The following is a 23212-nucleotide window of genomic DNA, read 5'->3' as shown; positions in this document are numbered from 1 at the left end:
CAGCTAAGGAACACCTTCCACTACTCTTTGCCCTTGACCTATCCTTGGCTAGCATTTCTTACTAGTTGGCAAAATAAGGACAAGGTGCCTTTTCATCTACCAACATATAACACATTTTGAGACGCTCTCCCAAAATGAAATGATTATAGTGATAAAACAGTTACTGAACTTAAATCTCCTACCCTTATGGTACTCCCCAACACCCACTGAACAAAACTCATTGAATTATTCAGAACATAGTGCCCTTTCCCCAGAAGTTCCAGTGAGCTGTACAGGCTGTACCATAAACAAGTCAGTGAACTTGTACTTCAAAGGGCGTATAAGCGAGGAATACAGTTTCAGTCATCCCTGTAGGTAGACTGGCAAGATTCAGACAAAAATCATGTAAACCACCATCAGATACGTGGTATAATTAACACACTTCCCAATATACTACCCCGAAGAAGTTGCCAAATTTATCATCAGAAAGCAAGAAAATCTACTAAGTAATTACACACTTGCACTGAGCAACTACATTTTTTGCCTTCTAGTTTTTAGTATGTTTTTCAGAATTACTCTATGATGGCTTTTCAAAGCATAAACCCAGCCAACTCTAAAATAGTGGGCACATTGTACACAATTCACTGCAATTTCTGGTTTTCTGGAAAAAAAATTCCATCACTTTAGCAAATAAGCTCTGCTTTAAAAGGCAATAAAATTAAGTGGTGTCAGTCAGATCAGTAACCCAAGCCAAAGAAAATTTCCCTGAAGCAAGACATTTGAAAAAATGAAAGGGTCTTTGAGGCACAGCAAATTCTAAAAGAAAAAATTTTTACATCCTGCTATAGACTGAATGTTTGTGTCACTCCGCTGCCCCTACACCCCCAAATTCATATGTTGAGATCTAATCCCCAAGGTGATGGTATTTGTATGGCCTTTGAGAGGTGATTCAGTCATGAGGATGTAGCCCTTATGAATAGGATTAGTGTCCTTATAAGAGGCCAGAGAGATAGCCTGCCCTCATTTCACTATGTGAGACTACAAGGAGAAACTGGCTAACACCTGGAAAAGAGTTGTCTAACACCTAGAAAAGAGTTCTCACCAGAACCCAACCATGCACTCTGATCTAACCTCAGAAATGGTCAGAAATGAACGTCTGTTGTTTAAGCCACCCAGTCTAACCTGTTATGGCAGCCTGAATGGACTGAGACACATCCCAAGTGTCCCAATATATAACTGGTTTGTCAGAAACAGACTTCTGAATGCTGCTGGCAAGGACAATAGCCCTCAACTTCACATGGGAGCATGAATAGATGGGTCAGAAATATATTTGTACAAACCTGGCAGCCCAAGCAAAGGGCATTCTGTATTGTCCAAGGCGGCTACACACTTGCTTAGCTGTCCTGTGTACCTTCTGGGCCGTCTAAGGTTAGAAATAAAAAGATAGGCTCAGATTTGTCCAAACTATCAGAGACTCACCCAGAAAAAATAATTTCCCCAACTTACTGATATAAAACATCAAAAACTAGGAAAACAAGATACAGAAATAGTTATAAATGAAACACAACACACATCAGCCACCCACTTTTCAAGATAAAAGTATTTCCTAAGGTTATGGATTTTCTCATCAACAGAGCCCTCATCAAGATATCAGAAGACAAACAAAATAGATGTAGGGCATGGTTTGTACTGAAGACTGTTACTGGGAAAAAATTAAGCAGTTTTAATGTCTATTTCCTTTCACACATGAGCAGGCATATACTTATCATTCTTGGGTGAAGTTGGTTCTGGGTACTGTTGAACTTGTTACTCCCAAGATAAAAGCCAAATGACCAAGAATCAATGCAATTAGTTTAGCGTGGGCAGGAGCTGCTGTTTGCACAGATACTGGGAGATGACAAAGGAGATAAACTGCCTATAGAGTCTAAACAGGCTATGAAATGCTGCCTCTATGCTATCCCTAGGAATACAGAATGCTGAAGGCTTTTATCTATATTGTTGAGACTTTTCCCCCCACAAATTAGTCATATGTCTCCTCAGCATCTCCTACTTAATAAACACTATTTGGATCCACAACTAAAGGCTACATACAACAGACTGACTCATAAATACTCAGAAGCTGGATTGCCGCTAATGAACTATGCCATGAATGCTTTCCGTCTTTGGGCCTGACTTTTCCTCATTTATAAAATGAGAGAGGATTAGATCAATAATTTCCAAAAGTTCAGAATTCATGATCCAGAAATTTGGAGAACTATCTGGGTCGCCAACTTTTAAGGTTGCCATTTAAATATGTGTGCTGTGCTTACTCACTCAGTCGTGTCTGATTCTTTGTGACCCTGTGGACTGTAGCCCACCAGGCTCCTCTGTCCATAGGGATTCTCCAGGCAAGAATACTGGAGGGGGTTGCCATGTCCTCCTCTAGGCAATCTTCCCACAATCCCTGTCACTTCACACACCAACATTATAGGAAAGACAGACAGGTGTGATGTTTAAAAAGTAGGAAGGGCAAAAATCTCAGAATAAACTCCTTCCAATTGAATACCCTGAAGCTTCATGAATGGCTTACTATCTTGTCTTTCTTTTCTCATTTCATCAGAGACAGGAGTAAATTTGAGTACAGTCTGGCATTTGGAAACTGCAGGACTTGAGTCATTTTAACCCTCGTTGCTCTGACATCTTTGGCTATATGCAGGGCTGGGAATAAAGAAAGAGTAGCTATTTCCAAGGATACAGTGTCAGTGAATAGATATTGCCTAAGAGCCTTTAGCTCTGATTTTAATAAACAAGCAAAAATCAGATTGCCATGTGAAAAGGGGAAAAAAGTCATTTTCAAGCTTAAACATGCATTCTCACAGAGCACACAATATTTTCAGCATATATTGCATGCTGAAAGAATGTTGGGTTTTTTGTTGTTGTTATTGTCTTTCTTTTTAGAGGCATCATTGACAGTATCATTTAAAGTATCAATAAAAAGCAAATTTTGCATTTGGCTGAAATGCTCACAAATGATCTTTATAAATACCTTTGCCGGGTCGGAATTTTTGATGTAGGGTTCCGCGCAGTGTGTGATGTTTCCTTGGAGAACCTTTTCAATTCTCGCAACCAGGAAAATTTCAGGATGTGGATTTGTCACTGAGAAAATTCCCTGAAAAAAAATTCCTTCTGTTAGATTTTTCCTTAATGTAATTTCATGCATACAGTTGCTTGGTTAGTGATTCCTAGTGGTGTGTTTAGCACAGAATATTGATATTCAACATAGGATCATGTCCAGAGCCCTGGTAAGAGATAGCGTTTCCATTCATACAGTTTTCAAAGGTCCTGATTGATGTTCCTTTCAATATAGATTTTCAATTTTGTCACCAGTTTCACATCTATTAGTCCCCAAAGTGTAGGTTTCACCCTGACTGCTTAGCCTCTTGTGTTTGGCGGTGTATGCAAGGTGCATCCATACGCCTAATCAATACAATGTGTATTGTTTGGCTTAAAGTAGCACAGGCTAAAATAGCATGCATTTCTGAAGTGGGACAGGACATGCATTTTTAAAGGTAGCTGCCTGTAACTCCAAGGCAATTCACTCACCCTTAACTACTACTAAAGGTAGCTAAGAAGGATGAAAATACTTTACTGTTCTACACAGAATAAAAACTAAATCACCCTATAGAAAACACTCCTTTGCTGCAGGGGAAGAGCTCTGGTGCTCTCAAGGTAAAGGTAGAGGACAAACAATCCAAAAACTACTTTTGTTCCAAAACACTTTGTTTCAGGGACTAATGTAGATGCTACCAAGTTCCATGTGGAACAACTATACCATCTCGTGTCCAGGTCAGCTCTTTCCAAATATAATATATTCCAAATAGTCTGTTAGGTGGTGATGTCTGTTGCTTAAAGGAGCATCACACAAGTGAATTCGAATGGAAAAACCCATCATTGGGACTCTACCAAGTTTTATTTTGTCTGCTTGGTATATTACCAACTGTGTTAAGATAGTGTGTTCCAGTTTTCAAAGCATTTCAGACCCATGAGCTCATCTGTTGCAGATAGAACTCTCTGAGGTAGACAGGAAAGAAGAGAAAACTCAGTGGAGGACACTAAGTAATCCCCCCAAATCCAAATGGCGTTTAAGGGTCCTGGATTATGTCTGATTCACCTTCAGATTCCCAAGCAGCAAGGAAGGAAGAAAGTGATTAAAAGCTGTTCGAGGAGTCATATTTCCTGGGTTCAAATTCTGGCCCCACTATTTATGGCTTTAGATAAAGTCACATCCTCTCTATAGCCCAGATTTCCCATCTATGAAATGGGCTATGACAAGAGGAATAGCTATTTTGTAATCTTCTTGAGTGGATTCAGTGAAGTAATGCACATTAGGTAAGTGGTTACCAGAGTAACCAACATCTCAAGGTCACAGAACCTGATTTTTGGTTCTGCCAGCAGCCTGCTGCCCGGGCTATGAGATGCAGCTGGCAGAGTGCTGGAGGAACCCACAGAAAGTATGCTGAACCGTGCACCTTGAGCACAATCTCAGGCTTTCGATGGTCACATAACTGTGCTAGATGGCTTTTGTGCACCGTCTCCCTTAGTCTTTGGGAAGATGCCCTGGAGAAGGGAATGGCAAGTCACTCCAGTATTCTTGTCTGGGGAAATTCCATGGACAGAGGAGCCTGGCAAGCTACAGTCCATGGGGTCACAAAGAATTTGACATGATTGAGCCACTAACATTTTTCACTTTTTTTCTTGTCTTCATAAAAACCCTCAAACACAGGCACTACGATACACACTTCTTACAGATTAAGAAACTGAGGCTTAGGGAGGTTCGTGCAGTGAGTAAGTGGGTGACGATTGCAGTCAGGGCTTTCAGACAACACAGCCCAGGCTACAGAGCCACTCAGCCTATCAACACAGGCTCCCACTGTCTCACCTGATAAAGCTGGATAAGAGCAACGCTGCTGACTGCCACAACTAACATTCACTGAGCACCCTCCGTGCCCAGGACTCCAGCCATTTCCCTACACTGATGCCAGAAATGAACATGGTTGTGTCAAAGGATTTGACAATTTCATCAGAGGAAGCTGCTTTGACTGTGTGATCCCCGTGACGACTGCTCACACCAGCAGCCCCACTGTACTGAGCAAGCTCAGCAGGCTGGCACAGGGCCGAGTGCTTTCTGGGATGGGGCACCTTAGACGCATGAGAATGCTGAAGCATAGAGATGCCCATTGCTCAACTAACCAGGATTCCGAGGTAGGGGGACACTCTCTGAGGCAGCTCTGCCTTTTGCCCCTTAGCTTCCAGCTCTTCCCCACGCCCCAGAACACAGGGGGTGGGTAGCTAGAGAACACCCTGGAATCCCAGGTGGGCTGGGAGTCTGGATCTTCAGGACAAGGCCCTCCTTTCCCACCACGGGGGCATGGCTCTGCCTGCCTCTCTTCAGGGTGACTGTCACCCACATCACTGACCCCTCCCTCTAAGGAACGGGCTGGGTGTCCCCACTCCAGTTCCCAGGGCTTAGCCCCCAGGACGTGGCAGGCCATGTGGTAGCAGCGCCCTTTTTCACTAGCTCCACACCTGCTGCCCCCCAGTGGGGAGCACACAAACAGACTCCTAAGAGTCAGCACCTCGCCCACAACCCCACCCTAGGTCATCTTGAGGGACCCGGGGCACCGAGCTCTGTCCAGGCACTTGGGAAGGAACTGTCAGGCAGCTGAGAGTGAAGTGACTGGTCACAGTAGCTGGTTGGTGTTAGGAAGGCAAAACTACTCAATGGACTCAGCTTCTTCCTTTTCCTGTGGTTACCTGTTGCTCCTCAGGAAGCCACTACAGAGAAAGACTCTCCAAGGAGCAGATGGGGAGAGCTAGAAGAGCCCCCAAGCGCCACCATCCACCAAGCCCTGGGAGTGGGTGGCCTCTTCCTATAGATCCTGCTGCCGCTTGAACAGCCTTGCTGTAGGGGATGGGGTCTTCACACTTCCCACGAGTGCCAGGGAAGTGCCATGTCCCTCTCTAGGGTGACAGGGAAGCTGCACTCTGGGGCCTGCTAGAGCTAGATTCAGGTCCTGTTCCTCACGACAGTAGCTCTGGGACCCTGAAGGAGCCACCTCGTTGCTCTGTGCCTCAGTTTCCTCATCTGTAAAACAGGGATAGGAATAGCACCTATCTACTTTACTAGGGTGTGGTAAGAATTAAATGACTTCATACAAGGACTTCCCTGGTGGTCCAGTGGCTAAGACCCCACACTCCCAATGCAGGGAGCCCAGGTTCAACTGCCACAACTAAAGATCCCACATCCCACATGCTAAGACCTGGCACAGCTAAATAAATAAATATTAAGAGAAAATAAATGACTTCATATGGATGAAATACCTAGAGGAACACTGAAAAAAAAATATTGCTGGAAAAAAAATATCACTGAGCTCAGATTGCTGTTCAGATCTGCTAATACTGTCTCTCCCTATACAGTACTGCATTCTAGTCCCAAACGGAAGAAGTTGAAGAAAAAGACTTCTTCAAAAGGAAATGTTCAACTATTTGAAGTAAATGACCACTTCCTGATATCTTTACTGGATCTGGGAAAAGAGTGCAAAATGATCAAGCCATGTGAGGCCACTTCCATTCGTTCTTACCTCTGCACATCTCATCTACTCCTTTGAAGCCTCCCTCAGGTCCCACAACTTCTGTGCCGTCTTCTAAGTCAACTCTCAACCCCTGAAGCCTCCTCACATTCCAAACCCCTCCACTCCCATTGTGTTATATACATCAGTTCAGTTCAGTTCAGTCGCTCAGTCATGTCTAGCCCTCTGCAACCTCATGGACTGCAGCACGCTGGCCTCCCTGTCCATCACCAACTCTCGAAGTTTACTCAAACTTATGTCCATTGAGTCAGTGTTGCCATCCAACCATCTCATCCTCTGTCATCCCCTTCTCCTCCTGCCCTCAATCTTTCCCAGCATCAAGCTCTTTTCAAATGAGTCAGTTCTTCACATCAGGTGGCCAAAGTATTGGAGTTTCAGTTTCAACATCAGTCCTTCCAATGAATGCTCAGGACTGATTTCCTTTAAGATGGACTGGTTGGATCTCCTTGAAGTCCAAGGGACTCTCAAGCGTCTTCTCCAGCACCACAGTTCAAAAGCATCAATTCTTCGGCCCTCGGTTTTTCTTACAGTCCATGATTCTCACATCCATCCATGACTACTGGAAAAACCATAGCCTTCACTAGACGGATCTTTGTTGGCAAGTTATATCTCTGCTTTTTAATATACTGTCTAGGTAGGTCATAACTTTTCTTCTAAGGAGCAAGTGTCTTTTAATTATATGGCTGCAATCACCATCTGCAGTGATTTGGGAGCCCAGAAAAATAAAGTCTGTCATTGTTTCCAATGTTTCCCCATCTATTTTCCATGAGTTGACGAGACCAGATGCCATGATCTTAGTTTTCTGAATGTTGAGTTTTAAGACAACTTTTTCAACTCTCCTCTTTCACTTTCATCAAGAGACCCTTTAGTTCTTCTTCGTTTTCTTCCATAAGAGTGGTGTCATCTGCATATCTGAGATTATTGATATTTCTCCTGGCAATCTTGATTCCAGCTTGTGCTTCATCCAGTCCAGCATTTCTCATGATATACTCTGCATATAAGTTAAATAAGCAAGGTGACAATATACAGCCTTGACATACTCCTTTCCCTATTTGGAACCAGTCTGTTGTTCCATGTCCAGTTCTGACTGTTGCTTCCTGACCTGCATACAGGTTTCTCAGGAGGCAGGTCAGATGGTCTGGTATTCCCATCTCTTTCAGAATTTTCCAAAGTCCACACAGTCAAATGCTTTGGCATAGTCAATAAAGAAGAAATAGATGTTTTTCTGGAACTCCCTTGCTTTTTGATGATCCAGCGGATGTTGGCAAATTGATTTCTGGTTCCTCTACTTTTTCTAAATCCAGCTTGAACATCTGGAAGTTCACAGTTCATGTACTGTTGAAGCCTGGCTTGGAGAATTTTGAGCATTACTTTACTAGCATGTGAGATGAGTGCAATTGTGCAGTAGTTTGAGCATTCTTTGGCATTGCCTTTCTTTGGGGTTGGAATGAAAACTGACCTTTTCCAGTCCTGTGGCCACTGCTGAGTCTTCCAAATTTGCTGGCATATTGAGTGAAGAAGCACTTTCACAGCATCATCTTTTAGGATTTGAATTAGCTCAGCTGGAATTCCATCACCTCCACTAGCTTTGTTCTTAGTGATGCTTCCTAAGGCCCACTTGACCTCGCATTCCAGGATGTCTGGCTCTAGGTGAGTGATCACACCATTGTGATTATCTGGGTCCTGAAAATCATTTTTGTACAGTTCTTCTGTGTATTCTTGCCACCTCTTCTTAATATCTTCTGCTTCTGTTAGGTTCATACCATTTCTGTCTTTTATTCATCTGTCCTTTATTTATCTGACACAGACTTGCCCTGAGAGTCCAGGAGACTCTGGCGGAGGCATGGGTCAGCAGTGGCCTGCTGCAGGGTTGGAGGTACTGAGTGCAGCAGTGCATGCATTGGACCTTTTGAAGGAGGTCACCATTATCTTCATTACCTCCACCATAGTTTGGCCCTAGGTAAATAACAGGGAGGGAACACAGCCCCACCAATGAACAGAAAATTGGATTAAAGATTTACTGAGGATGCCCTGCCCATCAGAACAAGACCCAATCTCCCCCTCAGTCAGTCTCTCCCATCAGGAAGCTTCCATGAGCCTCTTATCCTTCTCCATCAGAGGGCAGACAGACTGAAAACCATAATCTCAGGAAACTAACCAATCTGATCACATGGACCACAGTCTGTCTAACTCAGTAAAACTATGAGCCATGCAGTGTAGGGTCACCCAAGATGGACAAGTCATGGTGGAGAGTTCTGACAAAAGGTGGTCCACTGGAGAAAGGAATGGCAAACCACTTCAGTTATTCTTGCCTTGAGAACCCCAAGAACAGTATTAAAAGGCAAAAAGATATGACACTGAAAGATGAACTCCCCAGGTCAGTAGGTACCCAATATGCTACTGGAGATCATTGGAGAAATAACTCCAGAAAGAATGAAGAGACGGAGCCAAAGCAAACACAGCACACAGTTGTGGGTGTGCCTGGTGATGGAAGTAAACTCTGATGTTGTAAAGAGCAATACTGAATAGGAACTTGGACTGTAAGGTCCATGAATCAAGGCAAATTGGAAGTGGTCAAACAGGAGATGGCAAGAGTGAATGTTGACATTTTAGGAATCAGCAAACTAAAATGGACTAGAATGGCTGAATTTAACTCAGATGACCATTATATCTACTACTGTGGGCAAGAATCCCTAAGAAGAAATGGAATAGCCATCATAGTCAACAAAAGAGTCTGAAATGCAGTACTTGGATGCAATCTCAAAAATGACAGAATGATCTCTCTTCATTTTCAAGGCAAACCATTCAATATCACAGTAATCCAAGTCTATGCCCCGACCAGTAATGCTGAAGAAGTTGAAGCTGAATGGTTCTATGAAGAATTATAAGACCTTCTAGAACTAATACCCAAAAATGATGTCCTTTTCATTATAGGGGACTGGAATGCAAAAATAGGAAGTCAAGAAATACCTGGAGTAACAGGCAAATTTGGCCTAGGAGTACAGAATGAAGCAGGGCAAAGACTAATAGAGTTTTGCCAAGAGAACGCACTGGTCATAGCAAACACCCTCTTCCAACAACACAAGAGAAGACTCTACACATGGACATCACCAGATGGTCAACACCGAAATCAGATTGATTATATTCTTTGCGGCCAAAGATGAAGAAGCTCTATACAGTCAGCAGAAACAAGACCGGGAACTGACTGTGGCTCAGATCATGAACTCCTCATTGCCAAATTCAGACTTAAATTGAAGAAAGTAGGGAAAACCACTTGACCATTCAGGTATGACCTAAATCAAATCTCTTAAGATTACACAGCGGAAGTGACAAATAGATTCAAGGGATTAGATCTGATAGATGGTGCCTGAAAAACTATGGACAGAGATTCCTGACATTGTAGAGGACCGCAGTGATCAAGATCATCTCTATGAAAAAGAAATGCAAAAAGGCAAAATGGTTGTCTGAGGAGGCCTTACAAATAACTGTGAAAAGAGGAGAAGTGAAAAGCAAAGGAGAAAAGGAAAGATATACCCATTTGAATGCAGATTTCCAAAGAACAGCAAGGAGAGATAAGAAAGCTGTCCTCAGTGATCAATGTGTTATACATATCAGCATATAATTACATTCTGCCTAATTTTGTTGCCTCAGGTCTTTCAAACAGACCTAGGTTCAAATCCTTCCTTCACCACTACTGGCTTTGCCATGGTAGGCAGCTTACTTAGCCTCCCTGATCTGCAAAACAGTCATAATTATATTTTTTAAGACAATCATGTTTACATGAGACATCAGTGGAAGATTCTGGCACACAAGAAACATTAAAAAAATGTTGATTTTTTTCCAACCTGGGTTATAAATGGCATGACATCTGAAACTACAAGTCAAACTTCTTGCGTTGAACAGACAGCTGAACACATTGAAATAAGGCAGCAAATACATCATTGGCTTACAAGGACTTATTTGGCATTGTGTGGAAAATTTTCAAAATATAATTCAATAGCAGGTTCTCCAACACTTATAATACAGTTTTGTTCAATTTTTCTTTTAGAAGCACAAGCCGTCAGAGTGAAATGTTCATATATGTGACAACCACAGTCGAGTAACAAACCAAGGGAATGAGGGGTAACATGGGGAAAAATGACCACAGATCCACAGCCCACAGAGGGAAGTGACAACACATGTCAGGTCCCCTACTATTGGGCAATCTGTATCAATGAGCATAATCTTTGACACCAAAATGCCCACTGCTTAAACTTTATTCTAAGGAGATAATACAAATGAGCTACAAGGATGCAATAATGCAGCATTATTTATGATATGCCAAAATTAGAAATATCCTAATAAGCTAAATCACCATATTATTCTTTAATAAGAATGTAACTGATCCAGAGAGTGATACAGGATGATAAACATGATGTTGAATGAATACAGTAGGTATAAAACAGCAGGACTATAATACAGTGTGTAAGAGTACACATAATGTATGTGTTCACATATACACAACAGAGATATTTAGAAAAATGTTGGCCAAAATGTTAATAGTTATCATTTATGGGTGGTGATTTTTTATTTTCTTCTTTAGTACTTTTTGTATTCTTTGAATTTTCTACATAATAATGTGTTTATCTTTATAATCAGGAAAAAAAGTAACTTTTTTTTAAATCGGGGAATAACTGTTTTATGATGTTGTCTTAGTTTGTGCTATACAGTGCAAATCAGCCGTAATTATACATATGTCCCCTTCCTCTAGAGCCTCCCTCCCCCCTCCCACGCTACTCCTCTAGGTCATCACAGAGCGCCAGGCTGGGCTCCCTGTATTACACAGCAGCATCCAACTAGCTGGCTATCTTACACATGATCGTGTACATATGTCAGTGCTACTTTCTCAATTCGTCCCACCCTCTCCTTCCCCTGCTGTGTCCACAAGTCAATTCTCTACGTCTCTTCCCTGCAAATGGGCTCATCAGTACTATTTTTCTAGATTCCAAATATATATGTGTGTGATATATGATAATATATATATGGTATAATATATATTATATATAGTATATATATAAATTTATATATGATATTTGTTTTTCTCTTTCTGACTTACTTCATTCTATAGAACAGGCTCCAGGTTCACCCACCTCACTACAACTGACTCAAATTCGTTCCTTTTTATGGCTGAGTAATAGTGCATTATATACATGGTTGATGGGAATGTAAATTGGTACAGCCACTATAGAGAACAATATGGACATTCCTTTAAAAACTAGGGATACAACTACGATATGACCCAGCAATCCCACTAATAGGGCATGTATCCTGAGAAAACCACAATTCTAAAAGACACATCCTTCCCTGATGGCTCAGCTGGTAAAGAATCCACCTGCAAAAAAAAAAAAAAGAATCCACCTGCAATGTGGGAGACCTGGGTTTGATCCCTGGGTTACGAAGATCCCCTAGAGAAGGGAAAGGCTACCCACTCCAGTATTCTGGCCCAGAGAATTCCATGAATGGATTCCAGGAATGGAGAATTCCATAGGGTCGTAATGAGTTGGACACAACTGAGCGACTCTCACTTTCTTTTCAAAAGACACATGCACCCAATGTTCACTGCAGCACTATTTACAATAGCCAAGACATGAAAGGTATAACATTTTTATTTGGGGTAAAATAAATCTCCTTACAATGTGAGCTACTTTGTTCTGCTTCTTCCTGCTTTAGTTCTCTGCAAGACTAATTTCCTTTCAGTTGCAAAAGTCTATAAAGCAGACTGTCAGTTCTGCTCTACCTAACCTCTTAAGGCCTCTGGTCTGATCAGAGGTCAAAATGCAAGGGAACTGTTCGGCTCCTTCTAAAGGGGATTCTTTGTAACAGACAGGATGGCTGCGACATAAGAACTCCTTGTGTAAGGAGTGTTTATGCTCCATTAAAGCTACCTACTAGAAATGGGAATGGGAGAGGGAAGGTTATTTTAGGGTCAACTTTTTCTTCAAAGAAAACAGCCTTTCAGGTACTTTATTGCCTTGTTCAAAAGTATGTGCATGAGTCCAGGGGTGTGTCTGTGTCATCTGCATTCCATCTCGCAAAACACTTCCTTTGAGATTCCCATCACGTCCCACTTCACTAGGGTATTATTAGCATATTTGCCGTTTTCCCTTTTATTCCCTCTGACTTCAGTCACCAGAAAAACAGCTATACACAGACCCTACAAAAGATGGAATGCCCATGAAAACATTGAAACATTGGCCTGAAACTATGAAAGAACCCAAGGGTCTTTCTGTTTCTTATTCGGAACATGCTACCAAGGCTAAAAGATTCCTTACCTGCTTTATGTAGCGTAACTGAGATTCAGCAATTCCGTGAATGAAAGATTCAGGTGAAGAGCCTCTTGGGGTACCATCAGTAGCTGGTTGGTTTGAAGGGCCCCATAGCATTTCACGGACGGATGGGGGATTCAAGTCTACGTGGAAGTCAGCTGAAATCTTACAGTTGTTCTTCACATCAAACAAGGCAAGATTAATAAAAAAGGGTTCAACCTAGGAATGAAAAACATTACATTTTTAAACAATGATTTTTATTTTAGGTGGGATGGGGGAGGGATACAAATTACACAAATTTTTTTTTTATTCTTCAAGTTTCTGTGATTACAGTTCCTTTCTGAATTCAACATTCAGCTAAATTGTATTATGGCTCATTTGCATATGAAAAAGAGCTTTCTAAATAACAGACTCTCAAATTCTAACTTTTGTCCAGTGTAATTTCATGTTATAAATTTTTTTAAATGATGAGTAGAAATCAGAAGCCACACTTAAAGAACATCAATTATTCTATGAATAAACTTTAATTCTCCATAGGCTTATTGAAATTACCTAAAAATAATGCCAGTATTACACAGTAGAAATAAATCTTCCCTTTTTCTATATTACAGCTTACTGGATTATGCATTTAATAAGAGCTAATATCAGTCAAAATCAAATTACTTGACAAAAGCTTTGCCCCATCAGCAGTTTTGGAAGACATGATTCCTCTCTACAGATGGCATTTGAAAGCTGGTCACAAAGAGAAATTTCATGCCAGATGGCATAAAGATTAACCCTTTACACACCAAGAGTCTGCTAGTGCATCTCAGCTACTTCATAAGAGAATAAATCATCACTGGATACTTTTCAAACATAAACTAGAACTCCCTCCCCTCCCCCCAAAAAAACCCAAAAAAAGGTGAACAGAAAATGCAGTCTCTTTGGCGATTTTACATTCATAGTTTCAAGTATCCCTAAGCAGCTCAAATGATCCGTGACAGCTAATAATTAGAATTTTCTGTGCAGAACACAATGAATTCACTCTATGAGAATAGTGAGTGAGACAAGCTGACTGCACAGCCTCTGTGTTCCTCCATGGCTTTGGTATTCCTTATTCATGGCTATTTCACAGAAGTCATATTCTCTAGTAAAATTTACAAATTTGAGGATTTTCCAGGTTCTGGAAATATGTCCCTTCTGAAGGTCAAGAGTCTACCTACTCTATCTGCTATTTTGAATAGGTAAGACTTTCATGAATCCTCTCAAGATGAAAACATATTCCTATCCTGGCAAAAGAAAGACAAATAAAATTCTTCCATGTCAAATTTATTGTAACATGTAGCAATGGAATTTTCACCCAGTAAATTAGTTCTCAGCCAAAAAAAACTAGTTTCTTTAATGTACTGGTTTAAGGGAGGTAGAAGAAAAAGTCATACATACGTTTGTGAGTGGTCCTTTTGCATTGTCTCCAACATGACCCAAGATATTGAACATTAAATCATGGCAATTTACCAAGAAACGTTTATTGCACTTTTCCTCAAATGGCTTTATATCAGGTTCAATTCCTGAAAAGTCCAACCTCTAAAAATCAGATAATATGAATCATTTCTCTCCCAAAACAGAATTCACATGAACATAGATCTCTAAGTAAAAATTGCAAAATCTAACAGATCTCTGTCCATTCTTCAGTTGAACTCTTTTAATTTTTTCATTCAATGAGCCTTTGTAGCATTCTTACACTAAGGTTCTAACACTGATATAAATCCCTGCCTCACTCCTGACCCTGCTCCTCTGATTTCATCTCCTACCACTCAAGCGTCCCCACTCCCTCTGTTTCAGCTCCTCCAGTCTCTTTGGTTATTTTTCCAGCACACCAAGTACACTCCCACCTCAGGACCTTTGAACTTTCTGTTCTGTCAGGAACTCTCTCCTCCCAAGAGAGATGCATGGTTTACTCCCTCATTTCATTCAAGTCTCTAATCAACTGGCAGTCCCAAAGAGAGACCTTCCTTAACTCCCTAGACAGAATTATATACTCTCTGACGGCCTATACTCCCTTTCCTTAATTAATTTTCTAACATTATTTTTAACATTTACTTCATTATTTATTGTTTGTCCTCCCCACAAAATACTGTGTTCCAGGATGGTAGGAATTTTGTTTCTTTTCTGAGCTGTGCATGAAACAAATTTGACATGAATGAATATGGGAGGCAAGAATAACACCATGGCCTCTAACTTGGAAGATTTAGTAGAAATTCAGTAGATTGTGATGTTATAAACTTAATTGTGAAATAAAAATGAATAGCAGATATAGGGGGAGGGCGAGTAGAGACAATGACTTCAGTTTAGGATATGCTGAGTTTGAAAGGATACAAGTAAGTGGTTGGAAAATAGGAAAGGTGTGGGTTGGAGATCTGGATTTCAGAATCAGTGCCAACTAGGGTGATGAGGATGAGGCTGGAACCCTGGGGACCACCTACATTGAAATGATGGACAGAGGGTGAGGCGTGTGCATAGGAAACTGAAAACCACTGAGCTCAGCTTCTAACAGAGCTGGGGGATGAATCCTGGCTGCCACTGAGATATATTTTTTAAGTTATTGGTACTTCAAAATAAAGCTTAAAAAAAGATACTGGGAGCCAAGAAATTCCTCCCAGCAGGGGAGGAATCTGTCCCCCACCTCAAAGAAACTCACTGAATCCCCCTCAGCTCACCCAGCTCAGGCAATCTGAGTTCATCTGTTCATTCCAATTGTCTGAACAGACTCACATTCTCTTCACAAATGTAAAGTATAGACTGTAGCACAACTTACTATACTTTCAATAAGACCAGAGACAGGGTAGATGGGAAGTGACTGGATGAATCTGAGCAGAATATATTGCCAGTATGGAAAAGTCAAGCCAAGAAACACAAGAATTTTTCTCAATTGCCTGAGTAATTCAAGCCAAAACAGGTATTGTGCCTGAAGAGTCTTAGATAATTATAGCTGTTCTGACCTTGCCTGCGTCACTGACAAAACTCTCCTTAAAAGGGCCTAAAGTATAATATTCATACCTGAAAGCATAATTTTTCCCCCAGAGTCTATTTATCTGCAAATGTGTGGGACTAGACAGCTCCCTCTTGAACACTTATCTATCTGTGGAGCCAGCAGAGGCAAGTCATTGCCATGGAGATCAATTCTAATTTCCGCCCATTTATCTGCTCTCCTTTCTAGCTTACTCAGACAGTGGAATGTGAAGGAAAACTGGACTAAACCACTCTAGCCCCCAATTCCTTTCCCTTCTGAGGCTTGTGAGTACAAATGTGGGGACATACGGCCTTCCCTAGGAGTTCAAAGTCAGAACCATCTCCTTCAGTCAGTGTTTCTTTATTGTCTACAGTCAGTGGTAGAAAACTCGTCTCTGGACACTGAACTCTGGCCAGAAGGGAAGGCTGATATTATAGGATGGCACTGCCTACCTAGAAACGTACACACAACCTGGATTTCTCTGTGGTAAAATTGGTCTTCCATAATTAACACTGAATTCAATTTTTGGTCAAACTTTCATCCCAACTGTAAATTTTTCTCTCACTGTAGCTCACTGATAAACAAACATAAAATCAGTTCTGTTCCATGACCACAAAAACACTACACCACAAATTTTTTAAAGACACTGGATGGAGTTTCAACCACAGTCAATTGGCTTCTTTGTATACAATCAAAGAGTCTGACATGTCCAATTAGAGTGCAATCAAGATGGCGAGGGAGGGGGGAACACGGGACGACAAGGGAATCAAAGGCTCAGACATGGTTCAAATGAGTAAATTTCTGAATGAATATCTTAGAACTAACATTCCCAAGGCCTGCTATACACTTTCTGGAAAAAAATTATAGAACTTACACAGATAATATAATAGTGCTATGGGGAAAAAAAAGAGGAAACATTTAAAATAAATTTTCCCCAGATAATTTTATTTTTTCATGTGGTATTTTTATTAAGGAAAAACTTCTACATTATTTATAGACTACATACTTTTTCCATTTCAGACTAAAAGAATTTTAGTTAGAAAAACGTTTGAAGCAAAAAGAAACACAATCTATCTTCCCAAAACTATTTTATATTTTATTGCTACATTTTCACTGAGAAAAAAGCTGTAATGCTTATATAATGCATACTATTTTAAAAATTCCATCGATTTTAATTAGAAATTTCATGTAGAAAACCCGTTCATGGATCACAGCCTTGTCATGGCAAAGGGGCTTGCATAACTCTGTGAATCTATGAGCCATGCCACATAGGACCAACCATGTGAAGGACAGGGTGAAGAGTTCTGACAAACCGTGGTCCACTGGGGGAGGAATGGCAACCCACTCCAGTATTCCTGCCACAAGAACTCCATGAATGGTAGTAAAAGGCAAAAACATATGAAACGGGAAGATGAGCCCCCCAGATGAGAAGCTGTCCAATATGCTACTGGGGAAGAACAGAGGGCAATTACTAATAGCTCCAGAAAGAATGAAGAGGCTGGGCCAAAATGGAAACAACACTCAGCTGTGGATATATCTGGTGGTGAAAGTAAAGTCCAATGCTATAAAGAACAATATTGCATAGGAACCTGGAATGTTAGGTCCATGAGTCAAGGTAAATTGGAGGTGGTCAAACAGAAAGAGGATGGCAAGAGTGAACATTGACATTTTAGGAATCAATGAACTAAAATGGACAGGAATGGGCAATTTAACTCAGGTGGCCATTATATCTACTACTGTGGGCAAGAATCCTTTAGAAGAAATGGAGTAACCCTCATAGTTAACAAAAGAATGCTGAGACATTACTTTACTGACAAAGGTCTGTATAGTCAAAGCTATGGTTTTTCCAGTAGTTGTGTACGGATGTAAGAGCTGGACCATAAAGAAAGCTAAGTGCAGAAAAATTGATGCTTTCAAATTGTGGTGCTGGAGAAGACTCTTGAGAGTACCTTGGACAGCAAGGAAATCAAACCAGTCAATCCTAAGGGAAATCAATCCAGAATATGCACTGGAAGGACTGATGTTGCAGCTGAAGCTCCAATACTTTGGCCACCTGACGCAAAGAGCCAACTCACTGGGAAAAAACCCTGATGCTGGGAAAGATTGAAGGCAAAAGGAGAAGGGGGTGGCAGAGGATGGGATGGCTAGATAGCATCACTGACTGAACGGACACTAATTTGCACAAACTCTGGGAGACAGTGGAGGACAGAAGAGCCTGGCTTGCTGCAGTCCATGGGGTTGCAAACAGTCGGATAGTACTTAGCAACTGAACAACAACAATACGTAGAAAAACCGAAAAGAAAACCAAAAGATTCATCTTCCCTCAAGTAATTTATTTACTTGTGAAGTATTTTCCATTAAGAAAAATATTTGTAACATTTAGACACTGTAGAAGTTTTCCATTTTTAAAAATTGGTAATTTAATTGGAAAATGTCATGGAATTACCTAAATCAGAAGAAAATCTGAAAAAGAATAGATACATATATATGTGTAACTGAATCACTCTGTTGTACACTTGAAACTAACACAACATTGTTAATCAACTATACACAAATATAAAATATAAATTAAAAAATAAAAGTTAAAAAGAATCATGGAACTAAATATTAACTACATATTTAGAAGTATCTTAGTAATAAAAGTGCCTCACTCTCGTGAAATACACATGTGCACATAAATTTGTACTTTCCTGGATCGCTTTCCCTCTGAAGTGAGATTAAACCAGACATGAAAATTATCCCAGTTCTACAGGCCTACATCAAAAGTGGGAAATAAACATGTCTCATATGACTTGGTGTTCCTTATACTATACATTTTCACTGATACTGGATTACAATTGTATTTAATGTGTTAAAAGCACTGAAACCATTGTTAAAGACTCTTTAATTTATTGATTTTGAAGAGTAAGATGAAGTGAAAACAATATAAAGAATTGAGAGGAATATATATATATACATATATATAGTTTCAAACTATTTGTATATTTTCAGCCCTCCTAGTGAAATTAGTTATTAAGCTACCTATTCAAAGCAACCAAGACAAAAAAATATAAAGCAATAAATATATGCCCAGTAGTTCAAAAATCAGTGATTTCAACATTTCATACACTGTTTATCTGAATAAGCAACAATTATTTAAAGCAATATATCATTAATACCTGAACTTCTGAATCAAAAGAAAAGAGATTCTGTCTTCCATCTCCTCTACTGAGCTTGTTTAGTTGTTCAGTTTCTCTTCCATACTAAAATTGAAACAGACAAATATATATATATACATACACACACACACACACATACATACACACGTATTGATCATTACTTCATTTCCTTCAAAACAGTATTAAATGCTATTTAATGATCTAGTTTATGAGAACCTAGCAACTTGACACAGCTTCAAATATACACTCTTCTCCACTTCCAAGTACTTGAGGTGGATAAAGAATGCTTGCTGGGCAAGAGTTACAGTCATCATGACCTGTGCTATTAATCAAGTATTTATACTTTCTATACACTTTTTTTAAGACCAAGAATATTATTCAACCCATAGTACATAAAAGAAATACAAGAGACCTGTGATGTAAAAGAGAATTACAAGAGAACTAATCCATGGTGTTACTCATCCATGATACATATATAATATATATATATATCCATGAGTATATATGTTATATATATAATGTATATTATATACAATTCTGATTCTATCACTTTAGGAAAAAACATAATGTGCTCTATGGTCTGAAATGACAGACTCAAAGGGAACACATTAAAATCTACAGGGGATCATGAGTGTGTTTCAAAATTTTTTAAAACATATTAACATTGAAACTTAAAAGAATGGTAAATTTAAAACAGAAAAAAGTAACATCTAAAGCTGTATAAGTTAATAGCTCAGGAGGAGGAATAAAGTAAAAATATAAATAGGTTTGGCAAGGATTTAAATGGAGATAAATAGGGTATAACCTCCTAATCTAGTATAGAGTCCATAGAGTAAAATATGTAACCTAGTAACATAGACATGATAATCACCTCTACACTTTCAAAGCTGGCTAATTTCAAACACCAAAGAACAGAGTAATCAACACAAATGATGTCTGTTAACCAAAATCCTTATCTGGTAAAATTATTCATATACATATAGATAGGCATTCACATACAGACAGACTCTGATTTTCATATGAAATTAACATATACAAACTATTAGACAGAATATCATGTTCAATCTACATCAATAGCACCTTGAATGAATAATACTTAGCTTATGAATGACAAAGTAATTAAACTGAATGCGGAGAAGGAAATAGCAACCCACTCCAGTATTCTTCCCTGGGAAATCCCATGGACAGTAGGAGGCTGGTGAGCTACGGTCCATGGGGTCCTAAAAGAGTCAGACTTGACTCAGTGACTAAACAGTAAGAACAATACACTGAATAAGAAATAGCAGATAAAATTAATATTCATAAGAATCTGGTAGCATATTTCCCTAGGTTCCCTGGAACCTAGGGAAAAAAATAACACTTTCCAAACTGTTAGTTGGTACTGAACAGGTCCAACTTGAGCAGTGTACTTTTCTTTTGTAGTCTCTACCTGTTTCACTAATTTGTTGTGATTTTTAACTTAGAAATGACATTGCCAAATGGAATCCAGCATTACAGCCTTAATATGCAGGATTAGCATTGTCTCGCTTGAAGGCAAGTTGCCATAACAAAGGTGTACCTTCATCAGTTCCGGATGCATGCTCCTTTCCAAACTGGCCATGATGTTCTCGGCTTTTCCTTGGCTGCTAGTTTCATCATCTGAAAATTCATTAAAAGCAGATGTTCTAAACCATGCAGACCATTAACAATCACCTAAGAGGAATATCCTAACTATCTCTCTCTCCCACCCCAACCTCTCCTACTAGATTTATTACAAAGAATTTTGATTATGAAAGCACTGGGAAAACTTTAATGGACTTTTGAAAATCTGCCATGAATCCCCTATCTGTTTTCAGTCTGGTTATATTTCATATGTCAGAGCCAATGGAGCATCAACTCTTTAAAAAAAAAAAAGAAAAACCTATCAACCTCCACAGTCACCTTTAATGAAGAAGTAGGTCAACCCTCATGATTAAGAGTTCTGTATTCACCCTACACAAAGGACGTTCCCATGGATTAAACACAAGGGCTTTACCTTAATAATGAATCATTAAAAAATTCTGACCTTGTGCTATTTCCACCGTCTCCTTTTTCTCTTGCACTAAACTGTCGGTATTGATCTGAATAATCTTTTTCAAAGTTATCAACCATTCCTCCATTTCCTGCTCAGTTTCAGCAGCCAGATAATGGCTATACTTATCTAACATCTTGAGTTCAAAAGCATGACGGCGCATTTTGGGGCACTGGAGGGAAAAAAGAAAAGGCATGTGTTCAGTTAGTTTAGTCACTCTTTTAATATTAGATTTCATTAGTTTATTTTTACCTCAGCTCAGCACATATGTATGTCAATACTTTCATGAAAGAATTGCTTCTTTCAACAAGCAATAGAAATTCCAAGATGATGCAAAGACCATGTCAAACATCTTTTTTATCCCCCTCAGTATTGAGTACTGGAGAAGGAAATGGCAACCCACTCCAGTATTCTTACCTGGAGAATCCCATGGACAGAGGAGCCTGGTGGGCTGCAGTCGATGGGGTCACGAGAGTCGGACACGACTTAGCGACCAAACCACCACCAGTATTGAACACAGAAATATAAGCACAAAGTTGACATAAAATACTACATGTTGAGTGGGTATTATCATTTAAGGCCTTCTGACATCCTTCACATTTAAATAATCAAACTAACTCGACAAAAATAAGCCAATGTTTTACTATTTTCACCCTGCTGGAAGTTTTCCTGGCATATTTATAGATTTTCAAAAGCAGCCCTTAAAAACAAGCTCAAATGTGACCTGAAATAAATCTGGTAGTTGCTTTATATCACACCATAAAACACAATATCGCTATCCAATTCATTTTCATCACAGTATGAAAGAAGCATAAAAGAAGACTGTAGTTGGTTCATATTAAAATGTGGTTCTCAATAAAAATGATGGAAATGGCCTAGGCTGAATCCTAGTACACAAGAAAAGCCTCTTCCTTTCATCAAACATGATGACACCTTCTTTTATATTTCTGCTTTCTCTGTCATGACAAAAGAAATGACACACTGTCCCCCGCTCCCAAACCTCAGCATTAATTTCAAGGAAGGCTCATGAATCAATAATTTTCCATCGCATGGTCATTATTCAAGAAGGATCCAAGAAAGTTCCTCCTTCTCATCTTCAAAGTAAAGAATGAAATTAAACTGCTGTAGCAAGTCCTAAAGATTTATATATTTGAAAATATTTGGGAGGAGGGAATCATAAATAGAGGGGAAATCAGAGCCTGGGAGCCCCAGTAAAGGAAGGTCAAACTGCACTAGAGCTAATTGAGAAAATCTGGGAATTGTATGTGCTGCCTTCTTTCCAGTAAGATAAGAAAGGTGCCACACACATATATTGGGTTAGCCAAAAAGTTCGTTTCATTTTCTGTAATGTTATAGAAAAAAAAAATGAACTTTTTGCTAATTCAATATATGAAAGAAGGTACCTTCTATTCACATAGATGATTGTATATTTTGTATTTTAAAGTGTTTTTTCATTTGCTTCTCATGACAATCTCACTTAATAAAGTGAGGAGATATTATTAATCCCACTTTACACTTCTGTGAACTAAGATTCAGGTAGGTTGGGGGTGTTGAACCGACATCTCTTGCCTCCCCATCAACGCAGTGCCCCTTCTAGTCGACCAGGCCGGGCTGGCTCTGTAGTCTTGGCTCCTATTGCTTGGTCAATCAATTTCCTACTTAATCATCTCTCTGTCCTCTACTCCCCACCCTGTCTATACTAACCCTAACATCCATGCCCCCCCCTCAGTGACTCAAATCAGCAAACATGTATTAAGCCCCTACTGTATATACAACTTTCCTAATTATTATAAGGGGCTCGGACATGAATATGACATGGTCTCTATAATGGAAAAAGGAATGGGAAGAATTCAGCACAGTGGTAGCACAGGGGAACTGGAGCATACTTCCACTTAGTGGGAGTGAGTGTGAGGAAGAAAACAAAAAATGTTCCATGCTACAAGGCCCATTTGAGCCAAGTCTTAAAAGATAAGGTTCAAACAGGAAGTATGTGCTGGGCAGAGGAACAAATATAAGAAAGGCACATGTGTGTGACCCTCTGTGGAGTGCTTAGCCTGGAGTGATGTGAGCACAGAATGTATGAAGGGGATGCCAGGGGTGCG

The 23212-nt window shown here is 39.8% G+C and overlaps 1 protein-coding gene across 2 annotated transcripts in view; it reads right to left on the bottom strand.

Annotated features, from left to right (window-relative positions):
- DOCK11 (dedicator of cytokinesis 11) overlaps positions 1 to 23212 on the bottom strand; it is a 200845-nt gene that overhangs the window by 109001 nt on the left and 68632 nt on the right. For both annotated transcript variants that reach the window (XM_043458483.1, XM_043458485.1), the window contains exons 8-14: positions 21105 to 21282; positions 20619 to 20698; positions 19061 to 19144; positions 14336 to 14476; positions 12920 to 13132; positions 3005 to 3127; positions 1320 to 1402 (exon numbers count right to left, since the gene is read on the bottom strand). In XM_043458483.1, the coding sequence (XP_043314418.1) occupies positions 1320 to 1402; positions 3005 to 3127; positions 12920 to 13132; positions 14336 to 14476; positions 19061 to 19144; positions 20619 to 20698; positions 21105 to 21282 (902 nt within the window). The remainder of the gene's footprint in view (positions 1 to 1319; positions 1403 to 3004; positions 3128 to 12919; positions 13133 to 14335; positions 14477 to 19060; positions 19145 to 20618; positions 20699 to 21104; positions 21283 to 23212) is intronic.

This window comes from Cervus canadensis, chromosome X (genome assembly GCF_019320065.1).
Source record: "Cervus canadensis isolate Bull #8, Minnesota chromosome X, ASM1932006v1, whole genome shotgun sequence".
Taxonomy (NCBI): Eukaryota; Metazoa; Chordata; class Mammalia; order Artiodactyla; family Cervidae; genus Cervus; species Cervus canadensis.
The sequence above is the reverse complement of the archived record's forward strand: the minus strand, read 5'-3'. Positions and strand labels throughout refer to the sequence as shown.